This window comes from Rhododendron vialii, chromosome 7a, assembly GCF_030253575.1.
Source record: "Rhododendron vialii isolate Sample 1 chromosome 7a, ASM3025357v1".
In the NCBI taxonomy this organism is placed as follows: Eukaryota; Viridiplantae; Streptophyta; class Magnoliopsida; order Ericales; family Ericaceae; genus Rhododendron; species Rhododendron vialii.
This window is the reverse complement of record NC_080563.1, coordinates 41,973,967-41,997,616: the sequence shown is the minus strand read 5'-3', so window position 1 is coordinate 41,997,616 and position 23,650 is coordinate 41,973,967. Positions and strand designations below refer to the sequence as shown.

At 41.0% G+C, this 23,650-nt stretch overlaps 1 protein-coding gene and 1 non-coding gene across 2 annotated transcripts; one reads left to right on the top strand and one right to left on the bottom strand.

Moving 5' to 3' along the window:
• The first annotated feature begins 1,718 nt into the window (after window positions 1-1,718).
• LOC131333366 (uncharacterized) lies at window positions 1,719-22,105 on the top strand. The gene is made up of 9 exons (XM_058367852.1): window positions 1,719-2,008; window positions 4,886-5,113; window positions 5,214-5,335; window positions 5,579-5,639; window positions 5,805-5,945; window positions 18,960-19,067; window positions 19,280-19,508; window positions 19,584-19,832; window positions 21,869-22,105. The coding sequence occupies exons 1-9, from the start codon at window positions 1,871-1,873 to the stop codon at window positions 21,949-21,951; spliced, it is 1,359 nt and encodes a 452-aa protein (XP_058223835.1). The 5' UTR covers window positions 1,719-1,870; the 3' UTR covers window positions 21,952-22,105.
• On the bottom strand, window positions 8,846-8,953 carry LOC131334915 (small nucleolar RNA snoR100). The gene has a single exon (XR_009202319.1). It is a non-coding gene; the product is annotated as a small nucleolar RNA snoR100 (small nucleolar RNA).
• Window positions 22,106-23,650: the final 1,545 nt, after the last annotated feature.

Sequence of the window (23,650 nt, the reverse complement as noted above, 5' to 3'; positions counted from 1 at the left end):
CATGTCGGAAATGCATACAACAAAAACAAGAAACATATATTTCGGTAATTGGATACTGAAAATGTATCTCAATTTCAGTAACTAACTGTCGAGTATGATAATATTTTACAGTGGTTAGCTATCGAAATTATTTACTTTATTCTATTCAGACCAGACACATCGAAAAACTGGGTTTTGTAAACCCAAATGCCACAACAACAAAGAACAGGAGAATGATGAAGAACATGGGGAGGAGAAGAGAAGAGAAGATGAAGAACAAGGGGAGGTCGCCCTGGTGTGTGTTTTTTAAAAAAAAAAAACGTGAATGATGATTTAGGGAGAAGGGGGAAGAAGATAATTTAGGGCTTTTGTTCATAAGGGCATATAGGTCATTTTATGTATAGGTATAAGGGTAAGTAGGTCATTTTGCATTAGGGGGTCATGTTGTAATTAGTTGAAAATTTTTAACGGGCTAAGGGAGAAAATATAGGGCTGCAAATAGTTGCCCCCAAAAAATAGGATTAATTACTTGTTGTCTCCTTTCTCTATACACATTTTTCACTTTACCCTCTCCTACTATAGAACGCTACGACCTACCCCTTTATCTTTCAATTCCCAACACATAAAGCCTGTCGTTAGTCTAGGATCCAAAAAATCGTCAAAGGGGCATGTGTATGTCACATGATCTGTAAAAAACGAAAAAATTAAGTGCTTTAATTTTCAATCCGTTTGAATCGGTGCGGAGATCTTATTTTTTAGATCATTTTATCCTAAAAGATTATAATTAATTTTTAGTTCTAGGGCTCTCGTTAGTTAGCCCAAAAAGATATTTGGTTCTACTACTTTCTTAGGACTAATTAACGAGTGTTCTAGAGTCAAAATTTGATTATGACCCTTTAAGATAAAATAATCATAGAAATAAGATTTTCGCACCGGTTCAAACGGATTTAAAATTGGATATATATAAAAACATATTACTCGATCCCTTTTCATATCTCTCACAATATCTATCATAACTTGGACTTCTATTTCAAGGGCATATTCGGTTTTTGCATACAATTTGTGATGAGAAAGCGTCTGCAGATCCGGACTATTTAAAACACAATTCAACGGCTAGCGTTCGACGGCCGCATTTTTCCACTCTAAAGGCCTCCTTAAGAGAGCGCTGTATATATACACACCAGTTTAGTTCTAATAATGATTCTTCAATTGAGAATCAATAATTGAACCAAATTTACCGGTTTTTATTTTTTTAGAATCATAACCAAACCAATCTTGTAGCATCAGACCAAATTGGAAGGCTCATTCCGAATCTGCTCGGTCAATTATGACGGTTTTCTTGCAATAAAAACTTAAAGCTCGAAAGTATGGCAGGGGCTTAAAAATGGTTAAAGGGACCCCCGTATCAGCAATAATCCACCAACCTCATGGTTGAGAAGTCGAAGACTTTCCAACCTACCCCCAAGATTGGGCCAAATCCAATGGGCCCTATGTGGTGGCTTGGTGACCCCGTTGCCCTTTTTTATTCGGGAAAACGACGGCCCAGGACGTGTTTTGATAATTAATATTTTTTAAAAATATGTCAAGAACAATTGTTAATGCTGAAAACGTCCTTGACGGATATTAATTATCAAAACATGTCATTTGCCGTCATTTTCCATTTTTTTTCCGACAAAAAGCAAGTTCAACCTGTGCCCCTTAATAAGGAGGAAATCACTTTTACACATTCTAGGAGTGATATCGCCACAGAATTAGTATTTATTATTTTTTCGTACTTCGGAATATTCCGAATTGTTGGGTGAGAGAGAGAAACAAAGAAAAGCCATTGGAAGGAGGACGTACACAAGGATTTTACCGTATTAATGATATCATTAGCTACAGCAAATTGGCGATGATTTCCCGGTGGCTGGGGGTGGGCGTTGTGAGACCTATGAGTGTGCTGCTTCTTCTTGCTTGCTGCGCTTCCGAACAAGAGCCACCTGTGTACCGAATTGCCTTCGGATCCTGCGCCAACCAAAGCGATCCCCAGGTTTTATCAAATTATTATTTTCATTTGTATTAATTAGATCCAGAGGTTTCTAATCCACCTCTCATCACTTAGGTTTCATTTGTATTTTTTAACTCTGATACTAGCATATAGAGTTTGTCTTGCTGCCTTAAATAACTAAACATGCACCACGGACTGGTTAAAAAGCTGCAGTTGCTTGGCGATTCCTTTGCTAATCATCTAATGTAATCTTCTATAGACCTCTTTCTTACCCACATTTCAAAGTTATAGAAATATCCGTTGGGGTCCTCAAATTTGACAAGGAGTTGATAGTAATATTGAGTCAGTTCAGGACATTGCGATTCGACTGTTTAAATGGTTGGCAGTAAAGCACTCCCCTGTTCCTATGATAGGAATTGTGTGTTCATTCTTGCAAGATAGAAGCTCATACATGAAATTGTGGGCACACGCCCCTGAAATTTTATGAAAATTTGGGTGCGGCCCTTTTCGGAAAGTGCACCGAAACGCTTCGATTCAGAGTCGCCACTTGGGTTTTGCGGTAAGCCACCCAAGGAACCGAACTTGAAGTGCTTGCTACGTTTTGATTGAAAAAGGCTTTGTAGACTGGACATCATTACCTTCGATATCTGAGGTTCGGGGAGCCAGGTTACAAGAGGGGAAGGGTTTTATGGCACCCCTCTCGCCCAATCCGGATCGGTCTCTACTCGGGCATTTTATAAAACGTTTGCATTTTTCTCTCATTAATCATTTTTTAGCCAGTTAGGGCGGGGGAACAGTTAAGGAGGATTAAAACTGTAACAAGTTGCATTATGTGATAAAATGACATGTATGATTTATTGGAACAGAATATAGATCAAGGAGAATAGATTGAGAACAAGCACTTGTGGGAGTTTTAAGTAGACTGGAACACACTGGTCCGGAGTGTCGTACGCATGGAGAAACCTGCATGCACTGGCCGAATCACTGGATGCAGAAATGACCTGCGTACACCACACTAGAACTGGCGTGCGCAGGTATTCCTAAACTCAAAGCTCTTGTTTTCAACCTTCTAAGCTCTGGAAAGAACCAGTGCACACCCAGGACAAACCACGCAGTTTATAGAGCAGAATATATAGTTACAGACAGATGAAATGGCTTTAGAGAAACAAAAATGAACATAGTACCCCATAAACAGTGTTGGAAAATAAACAGAGGCCAGGGCCTAGCTACCATCCAAGGGTCAGCCACTGGGCTTGATCTCACTGCCGTACGTCAATCAAAGAAGGTCGTACGCCGGTGACATCTTTTGTCCAGTGCTTGGCTTTGCATCTTCTGAGCTCTGGAACATTACCAGAAGACTCCCAGAGACATTCCAAAGCAGAAGAAACAAATAGACAACTACACAGTTCTGGATACAGAAAACAGTAAACTGGTTTTAGCATGCAGTAAGGTGATAAGATGGAAAGAAAAACATAAAATAGCTCATCAGTGATCCCCACGCCAGTACTACACGTACAGCCATGACTGACGTACGGCTTAACTCGACTGGCGTTCGCCACTGATTGCTATGCACGATCTTTGAAACCTTGCTAGCTTTAGGGCCAAGACTGATAGTGATTACTAGCCTTGACCCTGCCAGCCCCCCTCAGAGGTCAGAACAGAAAGTTACGAAAGTTGGTATACCTTTGGTTTAGAGGTTGATGGAATGTTTGAGCTTTCAACTTGAGGTTTGATGGATGGATGTTGAGTTATAAGGGTGCTATGGTATATGAGAGGGCAATCCTTGCTTACTCTTTCAATGGATGAAAGAAAAGAAGAAGCAAAGAACTAAGGGAATGAGAGAAAGAAAGACTTGAGAGCTCTTTTATGAGTGTAACCCCTTGCATATAAATGCAATGGGGTATATATAGGCAAGGAATGACTGATGGGGAAGTGTAACCAGCTGGGTTAAGGGCTGGTTAGCCTTGAGAGAGAGAGTCTCCCATGCATTAAATGCATGAGACAAGTTGATAGAAGTTGTAGGAGAGAGGAGGGAGCAGCCCTGCACGTTGGCAATCATCAGCGGATTGTTCAGCATACTGGGGGTGGCTCAAAAGTCTCGTGCACGTGGTTGAATAAAGGTGATTTGACTGGCTTTGACCGACGTACGCCCGTCTTGTACCTGTGTGCGCCAGTGGAAACTGGGTCAACGGTCGATGACTGACACGTGGCAGTTTACCAGCGCACGCTAGCACAGCACCAACTTAAGCCAGTAGGGTTTTGTTGAGGCCATTTGGTTCTGGCTTGAAGGGTTTGAAATGGAGCTCGAAAGGGTTTGAATGAGATTTGGAACGTTCAAGGCTCAAACACTCCAACGATCTCGGGATGTTCTTGACCTTATTCATCATTGGGGAATTAAAGACCGTAAGTAAACTAATCTGGACAGTCCAGAATTGGGTGTCTACAGAAATGGTTGTGTACCTGCATCCAATGACGGTCCTTGTAGAGATTTGTTCAAAAGATTGCTTTAGTGCTTAAAGAACTTATTCCTAGGGCTTTTGATTGAGTTGGAAATCTTTGTACCGTATCTCTCTCCATTGGGACCATGTGATAACTTCAGACACAATGAGTCCTGGTCCTTTATCTTTTTATAATAGCTTTTTTAATCATTGTGATTAGCATTCTATCTCTTTCTACTTAATCAAGTGAAAGTCACACAGGATTGTTATTTAAAATATCCTTAAGAAGGTTAACTATTTAATTTATATGCCTAACTGTTTTCACACTCTACGTATGGTTTCCATTCTTCTATTACTGATACTAGTATATATGAATAGCAGCTTTTTTTGGAAGAGTGATTAAGTTCTGTTAATTTATAGTATATTTAATGGATTTCAAAATCACTCTCCAAGTTCATTGAAAATTAGTGGTTTTCTGCAGCCTATATGGAGTGCAATAATTGACTTCGATCCTCAAATTTTTATCTGGCTGGGTGACAACATATATGGGGACATTAAGCGCCCTATGAAGTTATTTGGTAAGGAAAGGACAATTGGGCCATGGAAGAATGTTCTAAGATTTGTTCCTTCTTCTGAGCATGAAATGCAGGCTAGATATGATAAGGCTAAAAACAATCACGGTTACTCTCGTCTTCGACAGAACGTGAAGGTGGTTCCTGTAACTTAAGACTTTATTGCTAGGAGCACTCATACATTCTATCCACCATTTTATATATCTTCTGCTAACAGAGGATGTATGAAAAATATAGGTAATTGGCACCTGGGATGACCATGACTATGGGTTAAATGACGCGGGAAAAGAATTTCGTGGCAAAATTACTAGCCAAAGGCTTTTGTTGGATTTCTTGGATGAACCTCGTGATAGCCCACGGTCACACTTGGACTTTTTCTGTCTGTTTATTATGGGATATTTCTACAAACAAACTGGTTAAGGCCTAAGGGCATTGGATGTTGTTTATTCAATTTATGGTAGTATCTAGTATGTATTTATTTGAAGTGGAAAGAAAACTAATTTTCTTCTAATATCACTAGCCATTCTCAAACAGAGTTATCAAGGATGTTTTTCTTTCCCTGCGTGCTGCTACTGAATTTCTCTCTATGACTAAAATTGCAGGCGCAATCAGGCTGGTGTTTATGCATCATACACATTTGGCCCTGTGGGTAGACAAGTGAAGGTATTGAATTCAATTGAATTTTAGCTACGTTAACATTTTTTGTTTTTTTGTTTTTGTTTGCCCCTGGAAAACCTCTTTTTTGTTTCATGTCCTCAATCAGGAAACTCTTTTGTGCACATTGGTGAGATCTACATACCTGGTTCTAATGATAACAAACTTCATCAGGTTATTCTCTTGGATACCAGATACCACAGAGACCCTTTGTTTAGTGATGGAGCTATGTTGGGCAATTTGCAGTGGTCATGGTTGGAGAAAGAGTTGAATGGTCCAGCATCAGCTATCACTATAATCGGATCTTCTATACAGGTATCACTGATGTTATGACGATATTAGGTTCGTTTCCATGAGTTATAAGATGCGCATTTGTTTACTTGTTGACCACTGACTCAAAGTGGTAGAAATGCAGTACAGAGGGGGCAATTATTAACCATGATGAGTGTTTGTTTTCACAATCAAGTCCAATGTTGTACTCGTCCTGTTTCATATGTTTTGGAGATGATTTGTTATGCAACATGAAAATTGAGCAAACCGAAGCTTTACTGTAGAACAATCATGTGAGAAACCAAGAACATTTATTTTTATCCTATAAATAAGGAAAAAATAAATAGATGAGACGTGATTTTTGAGAGAGAAAACAATGAAGCAAACTAATTTAGAGGTTACTTTATTCCCTGTGGGACGGTTACACTTGGGGGTACGTGGGGTCACGTGCCCCCAACTCGAACACCCAAAAAATGTTTTATTAATTATTATATATTTAGCATAATAATATAAAAATTCTATATTTAGCATATACATTAATTTGTGTATTATCTAACAAAGATGTAGAATTAATTTTGTTCTTCACCTTTTGTTGTATGGTTCAATTATAATTATTGGTTTATAAACTGTGTCTACTTGGAGTTTTTTTTCTTGATTCTTTTTATTTTAAAATGTCATGAAGAAATCTCTTAAAAGAAAGTCACAGTAAGACCAGAATGATCATTATTAAGAACTTGTCAATGTCAATGTAAAATATATACTAAATTTTTTTTCTAAGATTTTCTGCCCATTTTTGGATAAATTTATTAAAAAATATACATTATAAAATTTTGTGATTAGTAATGCATGTCGTAATGTGATAGGATTTTATTGTGGTTAGTTAGGAATTTTTTTTCTTACGACTATTGTATGGGGAGAAATTCCACGTAGTGTTTGAACCTTAGTTGCACGACGCGGGTGCGGGTGCGGGAGCGGAAGCAGGGGCGGGAGTGTGGGAGTGAGGGAATACAGAAGCTCCCAGAGGTCGGGAGCGTGTACATATATTATGGAAATAATATAGCATAGAGTATTCACTTTAAAAGTACAATCATTTTAGGAAGTAAAAATATGGGCCAAGTCCTCCATAAGTGTAAGAAATGGGCTAGTGTTACAATATAGTATGATTTTCTTTTTAAGATATCATCACTTGGGCTAGATATATGAGTTCATCAAAGACCAATTAATAAAGCCAAGTGATAAATTCCAGTTTTTCTATACAAAGATCATACAAAAGCTCCCATCTTTGTAAGGAGCGAGCTCCCGTCAAGCTCCTTAGTTGGAAGCGCAAAAGCGGGCTCCCAAGGTGGGAGCGGCACCACTTTAGGAGATCCTTGCAACTAAGGTTTGAACAACACCTTGCAAGACCAACAACATGTGTTTTCTCGCCGGAACCCTAGACTTGCAAGACAAGGCATGTTGAGCGCCCCTTTGCCTCTCGTCGGCAAAGGCCCTCCGATGCCTAAGTATCTCGTACGAAGCAAAAACCCTAATTCGTATTATGTAAGTAATGTATGACAGCATACTTTTCCTCTAGATTTTACCTCATATTTATAGGCTTGTAGTGACTTGCTCTCCAAGTATCCCAACCGGCCTAGGTTTCCAATCACGTTAGGAAACCCAACGCATATGGAAGTCCTCTCCTTATGGAAACTGGGACCTTATCTCTTTGTAATACAATCTGTATACTTTGTTCGCAGGATACTGCCCAATCACATAGTGCGCCTATTTTGGAATTTTTTAGAATGTCTCTGCCGCCTTATCACTTAGGGCACCCCTTGCTATGGTTCACCTCTGTTCGGCACTAAGCTGTATTCGAGCACCTCTGTTCGGCAATGTCGCCGTGCACCCTTTCATGGTGACACGGATCAACTGCTTGCTCGATATATATGGTAAACCCTCACGTGGTACTTTCCTATCGCTCACGTGCCATCCACGTGTTTGGGGCTAGTTTGTTCTGTTCGGGTGAATCCCCTTCAATTATGAATATTAAAGTGCCCCCAGTCGACTAGATTTTTGAATCTATCCTTGCCTATGATCGTTGGTTGTTTGATAATTTCTAACTACCAAGTGCACTATTGTACTTTTTTGAGGATAAATGAAAGATTATACAAGTTCATAGGGATCTAAGTGCTAAAGGAGACCCCCCTGGCCCTTCATTGGACCCGCCCGCGCTGGCTAATGAGAAAGTTTATGTTGTTAGAGATATGTGTGACTTTATTAATGATGTTCTCAAAACGTCCCTCATGAGTGGCCAAGCTCTTTAGGCCAAACACTTGACAATGTTGTAGTTATAGGGTTGGCGGAGAGGTTCAATTGCATAATTTACTGCACGCTTTCATGCAATGTTAAGGCATCAAACTCGAAACCAATTGACAATCATTGGAGAGGCCCACAAGGCTCATACTAAGGAGATATTAAACAAATTTGGGTTGTGCGTTTTTTATCCAAGCAACAATAGTTATTAAACAAGTTTGTCTTGGAATCTGTTGACTTTCTATCTTTTTTTGGCATGAGTTGTGAGTTTTAGTCTCTATCCCTTTATTCTTGTGTGTCTTTTGTTTGAATGCTTGTACTCCATTAAGATGTTCATCAGAGTCACTGCTAAATACGGAGTAATGCTTAATGGTTACAAAAATATTCTATTCTAAAAAATGTAAACATAATAATAATGATGTAATGTACGACCTTCAATTAAAAAGAATAATGCTTCTCCTTTTTTCACACCATGAAAACATACTAAAAATTTGAGTCATGTCTTCCATGGACATTACACAGCAACAAAATCCATGTAGTCCCCAATCATTGGGGGTATGAGTGGAGGAGGATTGGAGACAGACCTAACCTTTGGCAATATGTACAAAGTGACTGCTCTCAGAATGCCACTGAAATAGCGGCCCCCCTATACCTGTTTTGTTGCGGAACCATGCTACCAAATCAAAGCCAAATGGCATCAGAGAGGGCAGGCCTAGAGACCTAATTCAATTTATGTGCACAATACCATGCTTCCTTCATTGATAATCCAGAGCATTGGTATGCACAATACATTACACTCACATCCACTAATGGAAATTGAGGATCCATACTAGTGGGAGGCTATGTTACTGGGATTCGGGGTCAAGTGGGTATGCGTGTAAGTGTCAAATTCATCAAATTTCCATGTCATGTACACGAGATAATATCATTCACATACTTTCAAGTTTCTTTTATCTTCTAGGTTCGTCCTTACAAGTTATCTAAAGCATGTCATGCAAAATTGTTCATGGTAAATTCGAATGACAAGATATTCTTCCTATGTGATTGTCTAACTAAACATATTGGACGCGGAACCCATATGATCATCAGTTTCAGGTAACCAGCATGGATTGATCCTTGATACTTTTAGAGAAGTCCATGTTGCATAGAGTGTAACCCACCTAGGTTTCATGTCCCATGTAACACGAGGGGGAAAGAAAAAATTGCAAAAAATATGTAGCGACAGCAAAAGGCTGGACCGGCCTATAAAATGCTTTCTCGAGCTCAAGGGGGTGGTCCAACCTTGTGCTCCTCGAGGTCTGTTCTGATGTCAACTGTTGAGAGTTTGCCCTTCCTATATAGGAACCATTTGTTGCGATCTATGAAGCACCGACACCTCTAGAGGTCGAGGTATCGCAGTGTCGGACACGGGGACACCGCGGGTACACGTACGGGACACGCCACGTGGCGTGTCCCGTAATTTAATTTGAATTTTTCAAGGGGACACCGCGGGGACACGGCTGGGGACACCGATGGGGACACGGCAGGGGCCAAACTGCAATTTTTTTTAAAAATTTGGGGGCCAAACTGTAATTTTCCAAAAAATTGGGGGTCAAACTGTAATTTTTTTTAAAATTTTTGGGTGCCAAACTATAATTATTTATTTATAAATAAATATACACGTGGCGTGTCCCCCGCCGTGTCCGTGTCCCTATTTTTTTAGAATCCCCGTGTCCCGGTGTCGGTTTCGGTGTCCGTGTCCGTGTCGGTGCATCATAGGTTGCGATCTATCCATCGATTTAAAGCTTAAAGATCCTATTTTCAAGCCCACTGGTTTAGTGTCCCTATCCTCAATATCTAGGTTCTGACTATTTTACCGTGTGTCAAAAATGGACACTTTTGAAAAGCTCATTATACTTATATTTTAGTTTTATATACGTGAAGTGAGCTTCCAGAGTACTTAAGGATGGTGTAAAACAGTTTTAAAACTTGTTGGGGCTTTTAGAGATCACTTGGGGGGCCACTTTCCTTATTTTTTGCTTCGTTTTAAGCCTAAGTACCCCAAATATCACTTTTTGTGCCATAAGAGGTCTATTCCCAAACTATGTGGTTAGTTCAAGTGTACTTTGTGCTGGTAAAAGTGACACACAAGGTCAAACGATTTCTAGGAAAGGTTGAGGGACTTTTTGGCTCTATGGCTGTGGTTAAGGTCAAGCAATGGAGGCTAATTTAGAAACTCTTCACGTGTCTCACATTCCATAGCTTTCGTCATGAGGCAAGAGCAGGCCCAAGTACTATAGGTGGTCGAAATGGGGTATCAACTGATGGTCCCCATGTGGATCTGACGGAAACCAACCCAACACCATCATATTACTGGCCAATAACTGACCCATGTCAAATTCTAATTGTTCTGATTTGTCTGTGAACTAAGTCAGTCCAACACTAGCACTTCATCACTCAATCTGCTTGACGATTTCCTTGTCCTAAATTAATGGGTTGCCCCAAGCGTAGGGCGGAGACCTACGTAGCACAATATCCGGTAAGACCGAAGTCGAATCCACAAAGACTGTGATGTGTGCTGACTAAAAACTCGGGTTATAATTTGAATGGCTCTTAGGTAGCCACCCCTTGTCGTTTGACGTTGAGTTTAACTAAACTTAAGAAATTGTTTGGTTTTTTTTAAATAATTAGAAAGAAGGTACGGTCATAGGGTTCATAGCGCTCGCAATCAGTCCGAACTTATCTACTCCATTCGTTGTTCTTGAAAACGTTCGACTTTAGAGAGAAAAAGATACCCCGAAAGATGCGAACCTTTATGGTCGCCGTTTACCCATGCGCATCGGATAATAAGTTTTGGTCCCCCATTCCCCCGTTCACACGGGCTCCGACGATGCCTGGGTTCGTCTAACGGATGTTCTTTATTAATCTAAAATTGCCTCTTTTTTTTTATTGTTTGAAAATAGAAGCAGTGTACGAACTGATCATAACGTGCTAATCACCCCGCGACGATACCTAAACAACTACTCACTCATTATCAAGTAAAAAATGAAAGAAACCCTAGTTTGAAACATGCTTCTATTACTCGAGATGGAAAATAAACAAAGGGTATAAACTAATCGAGTACTAACGAACAACTTTTATAAAAAACAAAAATTAAAACGAGTTACCAGAGTGCGAGTGATTGAACAAAGCTTCACAACTTGAAGGAAAAGAAGCTTGGGATAAAAACTAAACAATATTCGGAACCAAAGAAATCCTGATGGCAGCCTCGTTCGTTGTTTCTCGTTTTTTCCAACTGACTGAAGGCAGCCCCCGACCTTTCTTTTCTTTCGTAAAATCCTCCGGAAACAAATCCCTTTTTGTTTTTGTATATCTTTTCAGAGGTGTCGCACATCAACTCGAAGGGCAAACTCCAATCCGGAGGCTGAACGATCGGCGGAGTAGTGAGACTCCGCTTCAACATCTTAATGCCTCCTCACATGCCTCAGACCACACAAAAGGCGTGTCTTTCGATAACAAATGACACAACGGCCGGGAGATAGCATTGAAATCCTTAATGAAACGCCGATAGAAACCGGCGTGACAGAGGAAAGACTGAATGTCTTTTACAGACTTTGGAGTGGAAGATTTTCGATCAAATCAATCTTCGCCTTGTCCACCTCAATACCCTTGGATGAGACAATGTGTCCCAAAACAATCCCTTGGGTCACCATGAAGTGGCACTTCTCCCAATTAAGCACAAGTTGCTTATCCTCGCACTATTGCTAGACCTTTCCTAAGTTCTCGAGGCATTCGTCAAACGAATCCCCGAAAACTGAAAAGTCATCCATAAACACCTCCACTATCTTCTCTACCATGTTGCTAAATATTCCCATCATGCACCTTGAAAAGGTTCTGGGAGCGTTGCACAAGCCAGAAGGCATGCGACGGTAGACAAACGTACCGTAAAGACACGTGGATGTGGTCTTCTCCTAATCCTCCATGGCTACCTCTATTTGATTGTAGCCAGAGTACCCATCCAGGAAGCAATTAAATGCCCGATCAGCCACCCTCTCCAGAATCTGATCAATGAATGGGAGAGGGAAATGGTCTTTCCGGGTGCTCGCATTGAGCTGCAGTTAATCTATGCAAACTCGTCACCCGGTTTGAACACGGGTCGGCACTAGCTCGCCCTCACCGTTCCTCACGACTGTCACCCCTGCCTTTTTAGGCACTACATGCACCGGGCTTACCCACTCACTATGGGCTATCGGGTAGATGATACTCGCATCGAGGAGCTTTTACACCTCAGCAAGAACCACCTCCTTCATATTGGGGTTCAAACGCCGCTGAGGTTGCCTAGAAGGCTTCAGGTCCTGCTCAAGAAAAATGCGTTGTGTACACACCATAGAACTAATACCTTGCAAATCCGCTATCGTCCAGCCTATTGCGCCTACGTGCTCTCTCAATAAGGCAAGTAACTTGGCCTCTTGATCCGCCTCGAGGGATAAAGAGATCACCACAGGAAAAGTATCATCGCCTTTAAGGAATGCATACTTAAAGAGTGTCCGACAGAGGCTTTAACTCTGGTTTAGGCGGCTGGACCAATGACGGGAGAGCTTTAGGGAGTGGGGTGCCCAGCGGCTCAAGAACTGGGTTCCAAGCGGCGCCACACACATCCTCTACTGCAAGCATCTCCATCAAACTCCCCACCTTTGGAGAATCTAAGAATGACGTCTCTTCAGCAGTTAAGGCTATCTCCAGAGGATCCTTATACAGAATACTATCGACATGCTCTTGCACCAAGGTGTCGAACAAACTCACCTCATATACCTCCTCATCATCCTCGACTTGGCTGTCCACATTAAAAACATTCACCTCCATTTTCAAGTCCCCAAACGACAATTGGATTTGTCCAGTTTTGCAGTTCAGTTCATGACAGCACTGGAGATGGCTAGAAAAGGACAGCCAAGGATGATAGGAGTCTTATCAAAGACCTCCGGTATTGGGCATGTATCCAGGACAATGAAGTCGACTGGAAAAAGGAACTCGCCCACTTGAATCAAAACATCCTCCACCACCCCCTTTGGAACCTTTATACTCCGGTCAGCCAACTATAGCGTGACCGATGTGGCTCTTAGATCGCCTAGGCCCAGTTTCACGTACACCGAATACAGGAGCAAGTTAACACTTACTCCTAAATCCAGCAAAGCCTTATCGAACTTTTGGCTCTCGATAGCAATAGGGATGGTGGGACAACCAAGGTCTTTGCACTTGGTGGGGATCTCGGCCTGGAAAATAGAGCTCACTTGCTCCGTCAGAAGCACTTTGTCCTGACTCTTAGTTCTCTGCTTTGAAGTACATAGATCCTTCAAAACCTTTGCAAACTGAAGAATGGCGTCAATGGCTTCCATCAAGGAGGTAGGAAATTGAACTTTCTTGAATAACTCAAGTATTTGAAAGTTCACATTGCCAAGCGATTAGGATATGGAGTAACGGGTGGCGACGGAGTTGTGGGGATTGTAGGAGCAAACACCACCACTTCAGGAGATTCCAACTCTTTCTCTTCCTCAGGAACACTTCCCAAGTCCGGGATGATTGTTGGTGCAGCTACCGGCACTGGGGGTGGAACCGATTTTTGCTTTAGAGGAATATCCTTGTCGATCACCTTCCTACTTCTGAGAGTGGTGATTGCCTTAGTCTCTTCCAAGCTGGGATTCAAATTACTCGGGTCAAAAGGATCGCCCACAAAATGAGTACCGGTGGCATTGACTTGAGGTTGAGAAGGAAACCTTCCCTTCTTGGACTTGTCCAACTGCCGCTGTCAATTGGGTTAATTGGGTCCTAATGTCACCAATTGCCTGTTTGGTCTGCTCAGTGAAGCTTTTTTGAGACTGCATGAGAGCCTTCATCATCTCATCAGTCTGCTTATCCCGCAGGGGATGGTTAATGCCTGAGGGTGGTCCAAAAGAGGACCGACCGAACCCCTACTGATTCTGAGGTGGGTAACGGAATTGAGTCATTTGGCATTGAGGAGGCCGGAACTGCTGAAATTGCTGCTGAGGTGGTGCCTGGGGTTGCACCGGAGCTTTTTGATCCCTCCAACCCAGAAGTGGGTTTTGGGCCCACCCTGGATTATGGGTATTAGAGTACGGGTCCCAACACTGGTTAATCGCGTTCACCTCAGCCTGATTGCTATGGTATGCATCCTTAACAATGGGAACGCGGGGCAAGCAGTGACTAAATGCCCCGGACACTCACACAAAGCGCACACCTCCTCCACTCTCATTTCATTCACTTGCTGGACTTGCTTAAGCTTCAAGTCCTCTAACTGCTTAGCCATCTTGTCCAGCTGAGACTGGACATTGTGCTCTCGCACGCTCGAAGGAAAAACACCAGATCCACTGGGTCCTTGAGCGGCCATGGCCCTATCACCGAGGTCGGAAGGTTCCCAACTTCGGTGTTTCTCGGCTAACTCTTCTAGAGAATCTCATGCTTCATCCAGGACTTATCTAGAAAATCCTCTTCCTTGCAGAGGTATTTAATTTATTGGGCCGTCACAATATTCAGGCCCAAATAAAAAAAAAGACACTGGTTGGTGCTTTGCAAACCCATGGTGTGGCAAGGACAACAACAAGTCCTTGAACTGCTCCCAGCACCTTAAAAATGACTCGCCTCTTGCTGCTTATAGGACTGAATTTGGCGAGTAGGTGCTTTGATTTACTCTCCAAGAAGTTAACACACGTTAATGTCCCCGGCAACGGCGCCAAGCTTTGATTTACTCTCCAAGAAGTTAACACACGTTATTGTCCCCGGCAACGGCGCCAAAAATGCTTGACGATTTCCTAATCCTAAATTAATGGGTTGCCCCAAGCGTAGTGTGAAGACCGACGTAGCATAATATCCGGTAAGGTCGGAGTCGAATCCACAAAGACGGTGATGTGTGCTGACTAAAAACTCAGGTTGTTATAATTTGAATGGCTCTTAGGTAGTCACCCCTTGTCGTTTGATGTTGAGTGTAACTAAACTTAAGAAATTATTTGGCTTTTTTTAAATAATTAGAAAGAAGGTACGGTTGTAGGGTTCATAGCTTGCAACCAGTTTGGACTTATATGCACCATTCGTTGTTCTTGAAAACGTTCGACTTTACAGAGAAAAAGATACCCCAAAAGTTGCGAACCTTTATGGTCGCCGTTTACCCATGCGCATCGGATAATAAGTTTTGGTCCCCCATTCTCCCGTTCACACAGACTCCGACGATACCCGGGTTCGTCTAACGGATGTTCTTTATTAACCTAAAATTGCATTTTTTTTATTGTTTGAAAATAGGAGCAGTGCCCGAACTGGTCACAGCGTGCTAATCACCCTGCGACGATACCTAAACGACTACTCACTCATTATCAAGTAAAAAATGAAAGAAACCCTAGTTTGAAACATGCTTCTATTACTCGAGATGGAAAATAAACAAGAGGTATAAACTAATTGAGTACCAACAAACAACTTTTATAAAAAACCAAAATTAAAACGAGTTACCGGAGTACGAGTAATTGAACAAAGCTTCAAAACTTGAAGGAAAAGAAGCTTGGGATAAAAACTAAACAATATTCGGAACCAAAGAAATCTTGATAGCAACCTTGTTCGTCGTGTCTCGTTTTTTTCAACTGACTGATGGCAGCCCCTGTCCTTTCTTTTCTTCCGTAAAATCCTCCGGAAACAAAACCCTTTTTGTATTTTTATATCTTTTTACTCTCAGCCGACTCCTTATTAACCACTGGGCCCACCATGTAATAGAATAAATCCAAGCCCAATTCTTTATTTACTTTTGGTGAACATCCATTCATTGGCCAATCAGTGCTAAACTGTTAGACTTCATATTGCTCTTCAGATTAAACTCAAACAGCCCAATCTTCGAGCACCATTTAACATTCCAACTTTGCACTTTTTGTATCAAACCCTCCAAATACCTACAACACAAAAATAAAGCATAAAACTCCGAGTAATAATATATAATAGACTTAGCAAGGATAAATTAGGGGGTGCGTATATGAACATTTACGTGCCTATCAGAATCCAACACTAGCACTTCATCACTCCAGACCCAACCCTAATGAAACTAGTTCTAGCCCCACTCGATCCCAAACCAGACTAATCTGAACCATGTTTGAAGTAAAGCAATGGACTGGTCTTTATCCCTAGATGATGTCTTTCATTCAACAATCCTTTGTTTCTTGCCCCAATAATTCTCTCTTTGACTGCAGATTGATGGGATTTCAGGACATACTAGTCTCAGTTATTGAAAGCTTTCTTTTATGCAGGGTTATGTGTTTGTGGTGAAGTATTGTGGTGTTTCATTCTATGGTGTATGTAAACACTCGGTGGTGGACCAAGGGGGGTGCAAGCAGGGGCCCGGGTCCCCACGCACCTCCCAATTATCCCACTAACTATACTATATTTTCAGGTTAATTTGAAAATTTTCTATATGATCAGCCCCTGCAAGTCTCTTGAGTGAAAAAAGAAAAGTTGATAAAATTTTTATGTGTGAAAAAAGACCTCTAAAATTTCAAGTTATCGACCTTTTTTTGGTCGTGATAATAGAAGTAAATACGATTGTGCATATCATGTACCCAATCTCGTCTTCTTCTAAGAAATACTAAGTAGCAATATTTATATAATAGACCATTTTTTATTAATGTAAAATTAAAAGTAATTCGGGCCCCTGCTGAGTACAAATTCTGCGTCCGCCACCATAAACACTGGTATGGGTTTCAAGTAATGTGTGTCTTCTATAACCCTACCTATCACTGATGATGTTTGTCAAATGTAACAACAATGGGAACATATAGTTTTGTTGAAATCCTTTATTGGATTGAGACCAGAATTTGAGTCAGTTTGATTTTAGATTGTAGACCGTGGCTAACATTTCCTTCTTGCTGATATATGTTGTTGACTATTGCATTCCACTTCTCGAGATAGTTTCACAATGTTATAGTACTCTTATTCTCGATCGTTCTGCTCTAGTCACTCAACAAAGTCCTGGGATTACAGGTGATCAGTAAGGTGTCTGGTAGAGGGGTTGTAAATTGTAATGGTGGTCATGCTAGTAGTTTTCATGGTGGTCATGGATGTTGTGGTAGAGGCTCACATGGTCAGCATTGTTGTACAATCTCTTATAGAGTGGGATTCATACAAGCCATGTGAAGTCCATGGATCAGTTGGAAGATTTATTTGCCAAACCTCTTTGTGGTTCTGAAGTGAGGTATATTTGTCACAAGGTATGTACATTGGATACATACACCAGCTTGATGGGGAGGGGGGGGATGCTGATGGTACTTATTAGTTGCGGCTGTTTGTTGGGTTATTAAACATAGACGTTACTTCTTAGATTCCGGCAGTGGCAAACCTAGGAATTCTCTTAGGAAAGGACTCGGCTTTGAATGCTCATTTCTGTTCAATTCTCCTTGGGACACACTATTTTTCTTGACTTAATAAAAGGACTTGGCTTCTACAGGTGCAGTTTGTCCACACCCAAATCTCTCCTCAAAGATCCAAACCGTTCATCTGATAGGCTTGTCGAATAGAATGTCCACGCAAAAATTCTATGTTGATCAGACCCTCTCACCCATTTCATCGAAATACTGTTATTCAGAAGAAGAAGAAGAAGAAAAAAGGTCCAACCATTTTTTGCAAACATGAAATGTTCTTATCAAGCTGTTAGAAGTTTCAGATCAACTAAAATAAAATGTTCTTATCAAGCTGTTAGAAGTTTCCAATCAACTTGAATTTTTGCGTGGACAAATTATTTGATGATCTCTACAATATTAACAGCTCTGATCTTTGAGAAGGCATCCAAATGTATGTGAACTACACTTTGCAGTCCTAAATCCAACGAGAGAGAAGATGGAGTGAACAAAATTCACGGAATCGAGTGGGGCACGTGACCCCACGTGCCCCATGGTGAGTCTGCCCTTGGATGCGGCTCTATGTCGGGTTATTAAACGTAGTAAAGGAGCCAAACCAAGGGTTCAGCTCTCTCATTTTTTAACTCTCAATCCTCTTTTTACCTTAATAGACCCAAAATAGGTTGAAAGTTTTGTTGAACCTGGTGTGGGACAATCTGCCTAGGCTGGAGCATATTTCATTTGATTTAAGACGGGATAAGAAAGTGAATGAGGCTACACATACAAGTATTGATTTTCCTTTCTTTGGTTTGTGAGGACTGAGCTAGCTAATTACCTCGCAGGAATCTGTGCTTTTGGTTTATAGCCGAGAATTCCTTGATCCTTGCTATAATACCTTTTATTTTTCATTTTTTTGCATGAGCACCCAAGTTGGATGCTTTACTTGTCCTAACAACAACGAAGAACACCTTGAACACATGAAATAGTGTAAACTCTAAACTTTTATGGATTGAATGATACCACTTGATTTTTCCTCTGATACAACTTGATTTTTCCGTATGCTTACATCCCTATAATGATGAAAAAGTAGTCCTAATGCTAGTAGGAATCTAATTAAGTAAGGAATGATGAATTTCCCCAAATACAATCCCGATTCTTGTAGACCAAGAATCCTAACTAGGTAGGAAAACAAAACCAACTCAAATAAGGAAATGTAATATTTCTCATGCTAAAAAAACATTCCTAGTCAAAATCCAATTCTAGAATACTGAAGTGAGAATATGAAATCTGCCTTGTCTTTTTCTACATGATTTATGTTCATAAGCCTTCTATTTTCTCTCATCATTTATTGCTTGAAAATTTTGGAGGTTTACTGGTCAATTTATTCAGATAATGGGCTCACTTCTTTCAGGTTATATCGAATCTCTCAGCTGCCACTGGCCCTTTGTTCTATTTGGAGTCGTGGGGACTTTTCCCAAAGGAGAGAACTCGCCTTTTTAAGTTGATTGCCAATAGCAAGGTGATTGCCAGAAAGACTACTTTTAGTCATGATATAATTGCCTCACATTTCTTGACCCAAGCACTGGAACTTTAGAGTAGATTAGTTGTCTATGTTCTTTATTTTTTGTTTGTTCTGCTCCACAAATAAGATACCCTCCATCTGCTATGATATGCATCTGAATAGCTTAGTCATTTTTATCTTTTTCATGCAATTTTGTTATTTTTGCACAGAGGGATGGGGTATTCTTCATAAGTGGAGATGTTCATTTTGGAGAAATCACCCGATGCGACTGTGTTACTGGATATCCCTTGTATGACATAACCTCAAGTGGTCTTACCCAAGCTGTTGAGAAGGCAATCCCACCACCTCTACATTTGCTGCTAAGGTTCCTGGCGTGGTTGACACCAAGCACTATGAGAGTCAAAGACAAAAGCTGCAGATACAGGTCATGCACATATGGTATGCTTTTCCCATAATTTAGTTTAAACTTGGGCAGTCAAAATTTTCACCTTATACAACGCATGATTGTTTCAGGGCAACCAAATTTTGGAGCAATAGAGATAAATTGGGATGCTACTCCAGTGAGTTTGAAATTTGAAGTCAAGGATGCAAATGGATTGACGGTTATGAGCGTGAATAGGACACTACTAGATCTGCAATCCAAAAGTTCCAACTCAAACGTCTATGGGAGGGGAGAAGATTGGAAATACTGCTCTCTTGAAGTTAATCTACCCTGGATTGTCAGATATCGTTTGCTTGTTCTCTTTTTTTGTGCTTTTTCTGGTACGTATACTTGTATTTGCAGCATGTTTTAGATGACTGTAGTTAGACTTTGTTTGAAATGTTGACTTTCTGACATTTTTTCCTCAGTGAAGCTCTGATTGTTGCCTTGATGGTCACCCGAACTGAGAAAAACTGATAGCTTGTCTTAGATTAGTTATGGCATTTTTGCCATATCATGTAGACTCTGTTCATTTCTCTTCCCTGTAACACACGCACACATCTTATGTACGTATTACATATTGATAAGTTAAAAAGTAAAATTCTATGTTTAGGGTATGGAAGAAGCGTATGATGAAGAGGGAAAAACAAGAAATACGGAGAAGAAAGATTAGTTGTGTTTTACTCAGCCCTCCGTGTCAGCTAGAAGAGTTTTCATAGATGGCGTCAGTCACGGACTCATGATCTTAAACTTTGATTATTGCATAAAAATATAAGTTTTACAATGGTGAATATTTATAAAACATCATAGATCACCTAATAAGAAAAAGAAAAATATTATGTCCTAATGCTATTACTTTTCCAAAAACTATGCAAATACATGAGTTATTACAATTGTATTAGACAATGTATCTGTGGGGTTCGCTAATCTGGGTTAGGTAACCTCTCGAGCCTCTGGTTCAGCTAGAATCACACCTAAAACCTTCACCAAGCTTGCACAAGGAAGCACGACTAAAGATCAAGCCGGAGGGACTCCATAATGGTCCTCCGGCGAGAGGATAAGAAAGTGCAGAGCAAGGAGAGGAAAGTACTAGGGTTTGATGAGTGGAGAAGACTATGTACCTCTTAGGGTTGCCTTACTTCCTTTATATAGAGTGTCCTTGTTTGCTTTCCAAGTTCGGGCATGTGCCAGGCACGCTTTTGCTGACGTCACCTCTGACATCGCAGATAAAGTGCTTAACGGCCTTGTGCGTGTGCTGTCACCCCATGTGTGCTCATGATTACTTCGTTGCATAACCGCTTCGGATGACATCACATGAGCGTGGTGTCGACATCCAAACCGTAATATTCGGCCCACTACAGTATCAAGTTGCGCAAATAGTGGCTTTATTCAATGGAATGTACAACAGTAGTTTAGCATGATGAAGCATAGAGTAAACAATAAAGATTTGCAATTGACGATAGAGTAAATCTATCAGAGCTAAACAGACCAAGGGATGGAGTTTGCTTAGTGGGGGTAATTATCTAGGGCTTTGCAAATGGCTTGGGTCTTTGCTTTTTTCTCACCAACTTGGCCAACCAAAAACTTATTCAATAGTTATAGAAAGAACAAATATTTCCATGGGATTAGGCGACCCCACAACTCCATGAGGAGCGTCACCCCTGCAGCCCCTTCACATCTTACACATATTGATAGACATTACTTTTTCCCCTTTTTCTTCCCAATCCAATAATTGTTCTAGAAGGTCTTGGTTGCCGTGGAAAAGCGAAGCAAATCAAACCAAGCCTTGTGTCCCAACTCCCAATCAATTGGGGTCGGTGCCGTGAAAAAACAAACTACAAATAGAATCGCCCCTGCAGCCACTACACTTTAGGTGTATTCCTATCAATATACCGAGATAATTATAATTACACAAGTACCTGGTAACGTACCAAAAATAGTGTACTAATACTCACCCCGAACCTAGATCATGGCTATGAAGGGATTACGTACTCTGTATTCAAAATGGCTTGTTTTGTTGTTGGTTTCTCTAAAGAGATTTCTTAAATTAATCCATTAACTTCTTTTGAGACGAGTAAACTTGCTTTAGGTCATCATTTTCTTTCCTTTTTTGCACCATGGTTCAGGTGGAGAATGGTTCTGCCATTATTTCAACAAAGCAAGGTTTACTCTTGCTGATATTACTCTTGCTTTATTTTACATGTTTTCTTTCTCTATCATGCGTTATGTGTTTCTTGTAAGCTCAACATGATGTTTTCACGCTGGATGAACATGATTATTATCATCCGCAAGACCTTGCATCATCTTCTTTATGAACCCAGAACATTTTTATGCCTGATTGTTCCTGATTATGCCGTTTTTCAATTCGATGTGGCAGTGTTGCTTCTTGCCCTGATAGGTCTCATCTCTGCGGTTGCATCAGTCTGCATCAAATACATTCTCAAATGCAAGCTCGATTGACCAAGTTATTTATGTTTATTAGACAAATTGAATGTGCATGGGTTAATCATTGTTGAATAATTCACCTACTAGTTTGGAATGTAGATTTTGTTTCATTGGAAATGTTGGCTTGAATCAGTGTCACTCCGTCTTAATATGAGCTAGTAAGTATAAATCTCTGTTTTCTGTACTCTACTTAGAAGTCGAGCTGATTGCATTCTAGGATTGTAAATAACATTCCATTCCCTGGTTGTGAATCCTCGTTTGTTAACTGTTTTTAAATCCCTGGTCGTTGCATCCTAGTGAGATCTTCTGCAGGAGTTGGGTTCTTTTGAGAGAGCAATGTTTAAGATCACCCACTATGTAGCCCATTCCAAGCCTCGCTCGGTTCAATGACCAAATCTGTTCGTCTTGTATGGCTTGTTTCTTTTAGTTTTCAAGTGCAAAAAATCATTGGTTAGTGCTTGATCCAAGTATTCAATTCTTGGTCGAAATCAAGGCAATTGTGTTCCGATAAAATATCTTATGGTATTAAAACTGATTTTTTAAAGTACTGTCTGAAAATAGAGAAAAATCTCTCTCTCTAGTACCAGAAAACCCTAGCCTTCCAACCCTCGTTCCCCCTCTCCCTCCTTGCCTCGTAGTCTCCCACCGTTTTGGCTTCTTGAGCTCCCAGTTTGGGTACATTAGTTGCTTGGTCTGACGTGGTTCCCCCTTGCGGCGGCTTTTGTCTGGCAACTGGTGGTGTCCCACAGTCTGATGTCCCGCATGGCGGTTCCACTGTTCTACTCAAGGTCGACGATGTGGTAATAAGGTGTGCGGTTGGGATGGATTTTTTTTTTCCCTCTTGGTTTTTTCGTTTACCGGGTGTCTTCCGATCTAGGTCCTCCTAGATTCGGCCTGTGCTGGTCTGGGTTTCCCCCAGGTCCGGCGGTTGGGTGGTGGGCGGAATAAGTTAGTTAGGGTTTTGGTGGGGGTAGAAATTGAGGGTTGCTGTGGTCGGCGACGGTACGGTGGTGTTGTGGGGGTTTTCCGGCAGCGGCAACAGTGGTGCTTGTGTTGGGGTCTTTAGTAGCAGCTCCGGTTTGGCTGTTTCACCCGCGTTTCTATTCGTTCTAGATCGTCAACGGCAGATCGGGTGTGAAGGAGGATTTGGTCTCTGGTCGTCATGGTCATTTGGGCCTCTCGGAGTGTTTTTCAACATTGCCTCGAGTTTCGTGTGACAGCGGAGGCTTGTCATGGAGTCTCCTCAGAGTTTCTCCTCTGCTTGGAATGGGTCTCTGTTCCAATCCGGTCGGCGGCCGTTGTGGTCTATCCATGGTATCAGATTTCTTCCTTTACGGTTGTATTATGTTTGTTGTTTCGATTACATCTATACCTTATTGTGTAATGGTTTGTGTTGGGATTTCGTTTGAGATCTCTCTGCCTTGTCTCGGACGGAATTCTCATATCGACACCTAGTGTTGATTTGCTTTTGCATGGTGTCCTAGGGTCCCGGATTAGGTAGTTTGATGTACTCTTGAGTTTTGCGATGTAATTTTCGCCTTCGGACTTGAATGAATTGTCTGGTTTCAAAAAAAAAAAAAAAATTACTGTCGGAAAATAAACTCCCTACAAAGTGAATGACTTTCATAATTAAAATGTAATCCACTATGGATTTGACATAAAGTAGGTACTTAATATTTATCCACTTTTTAAGTGAGTTAGCGAAATGCACATG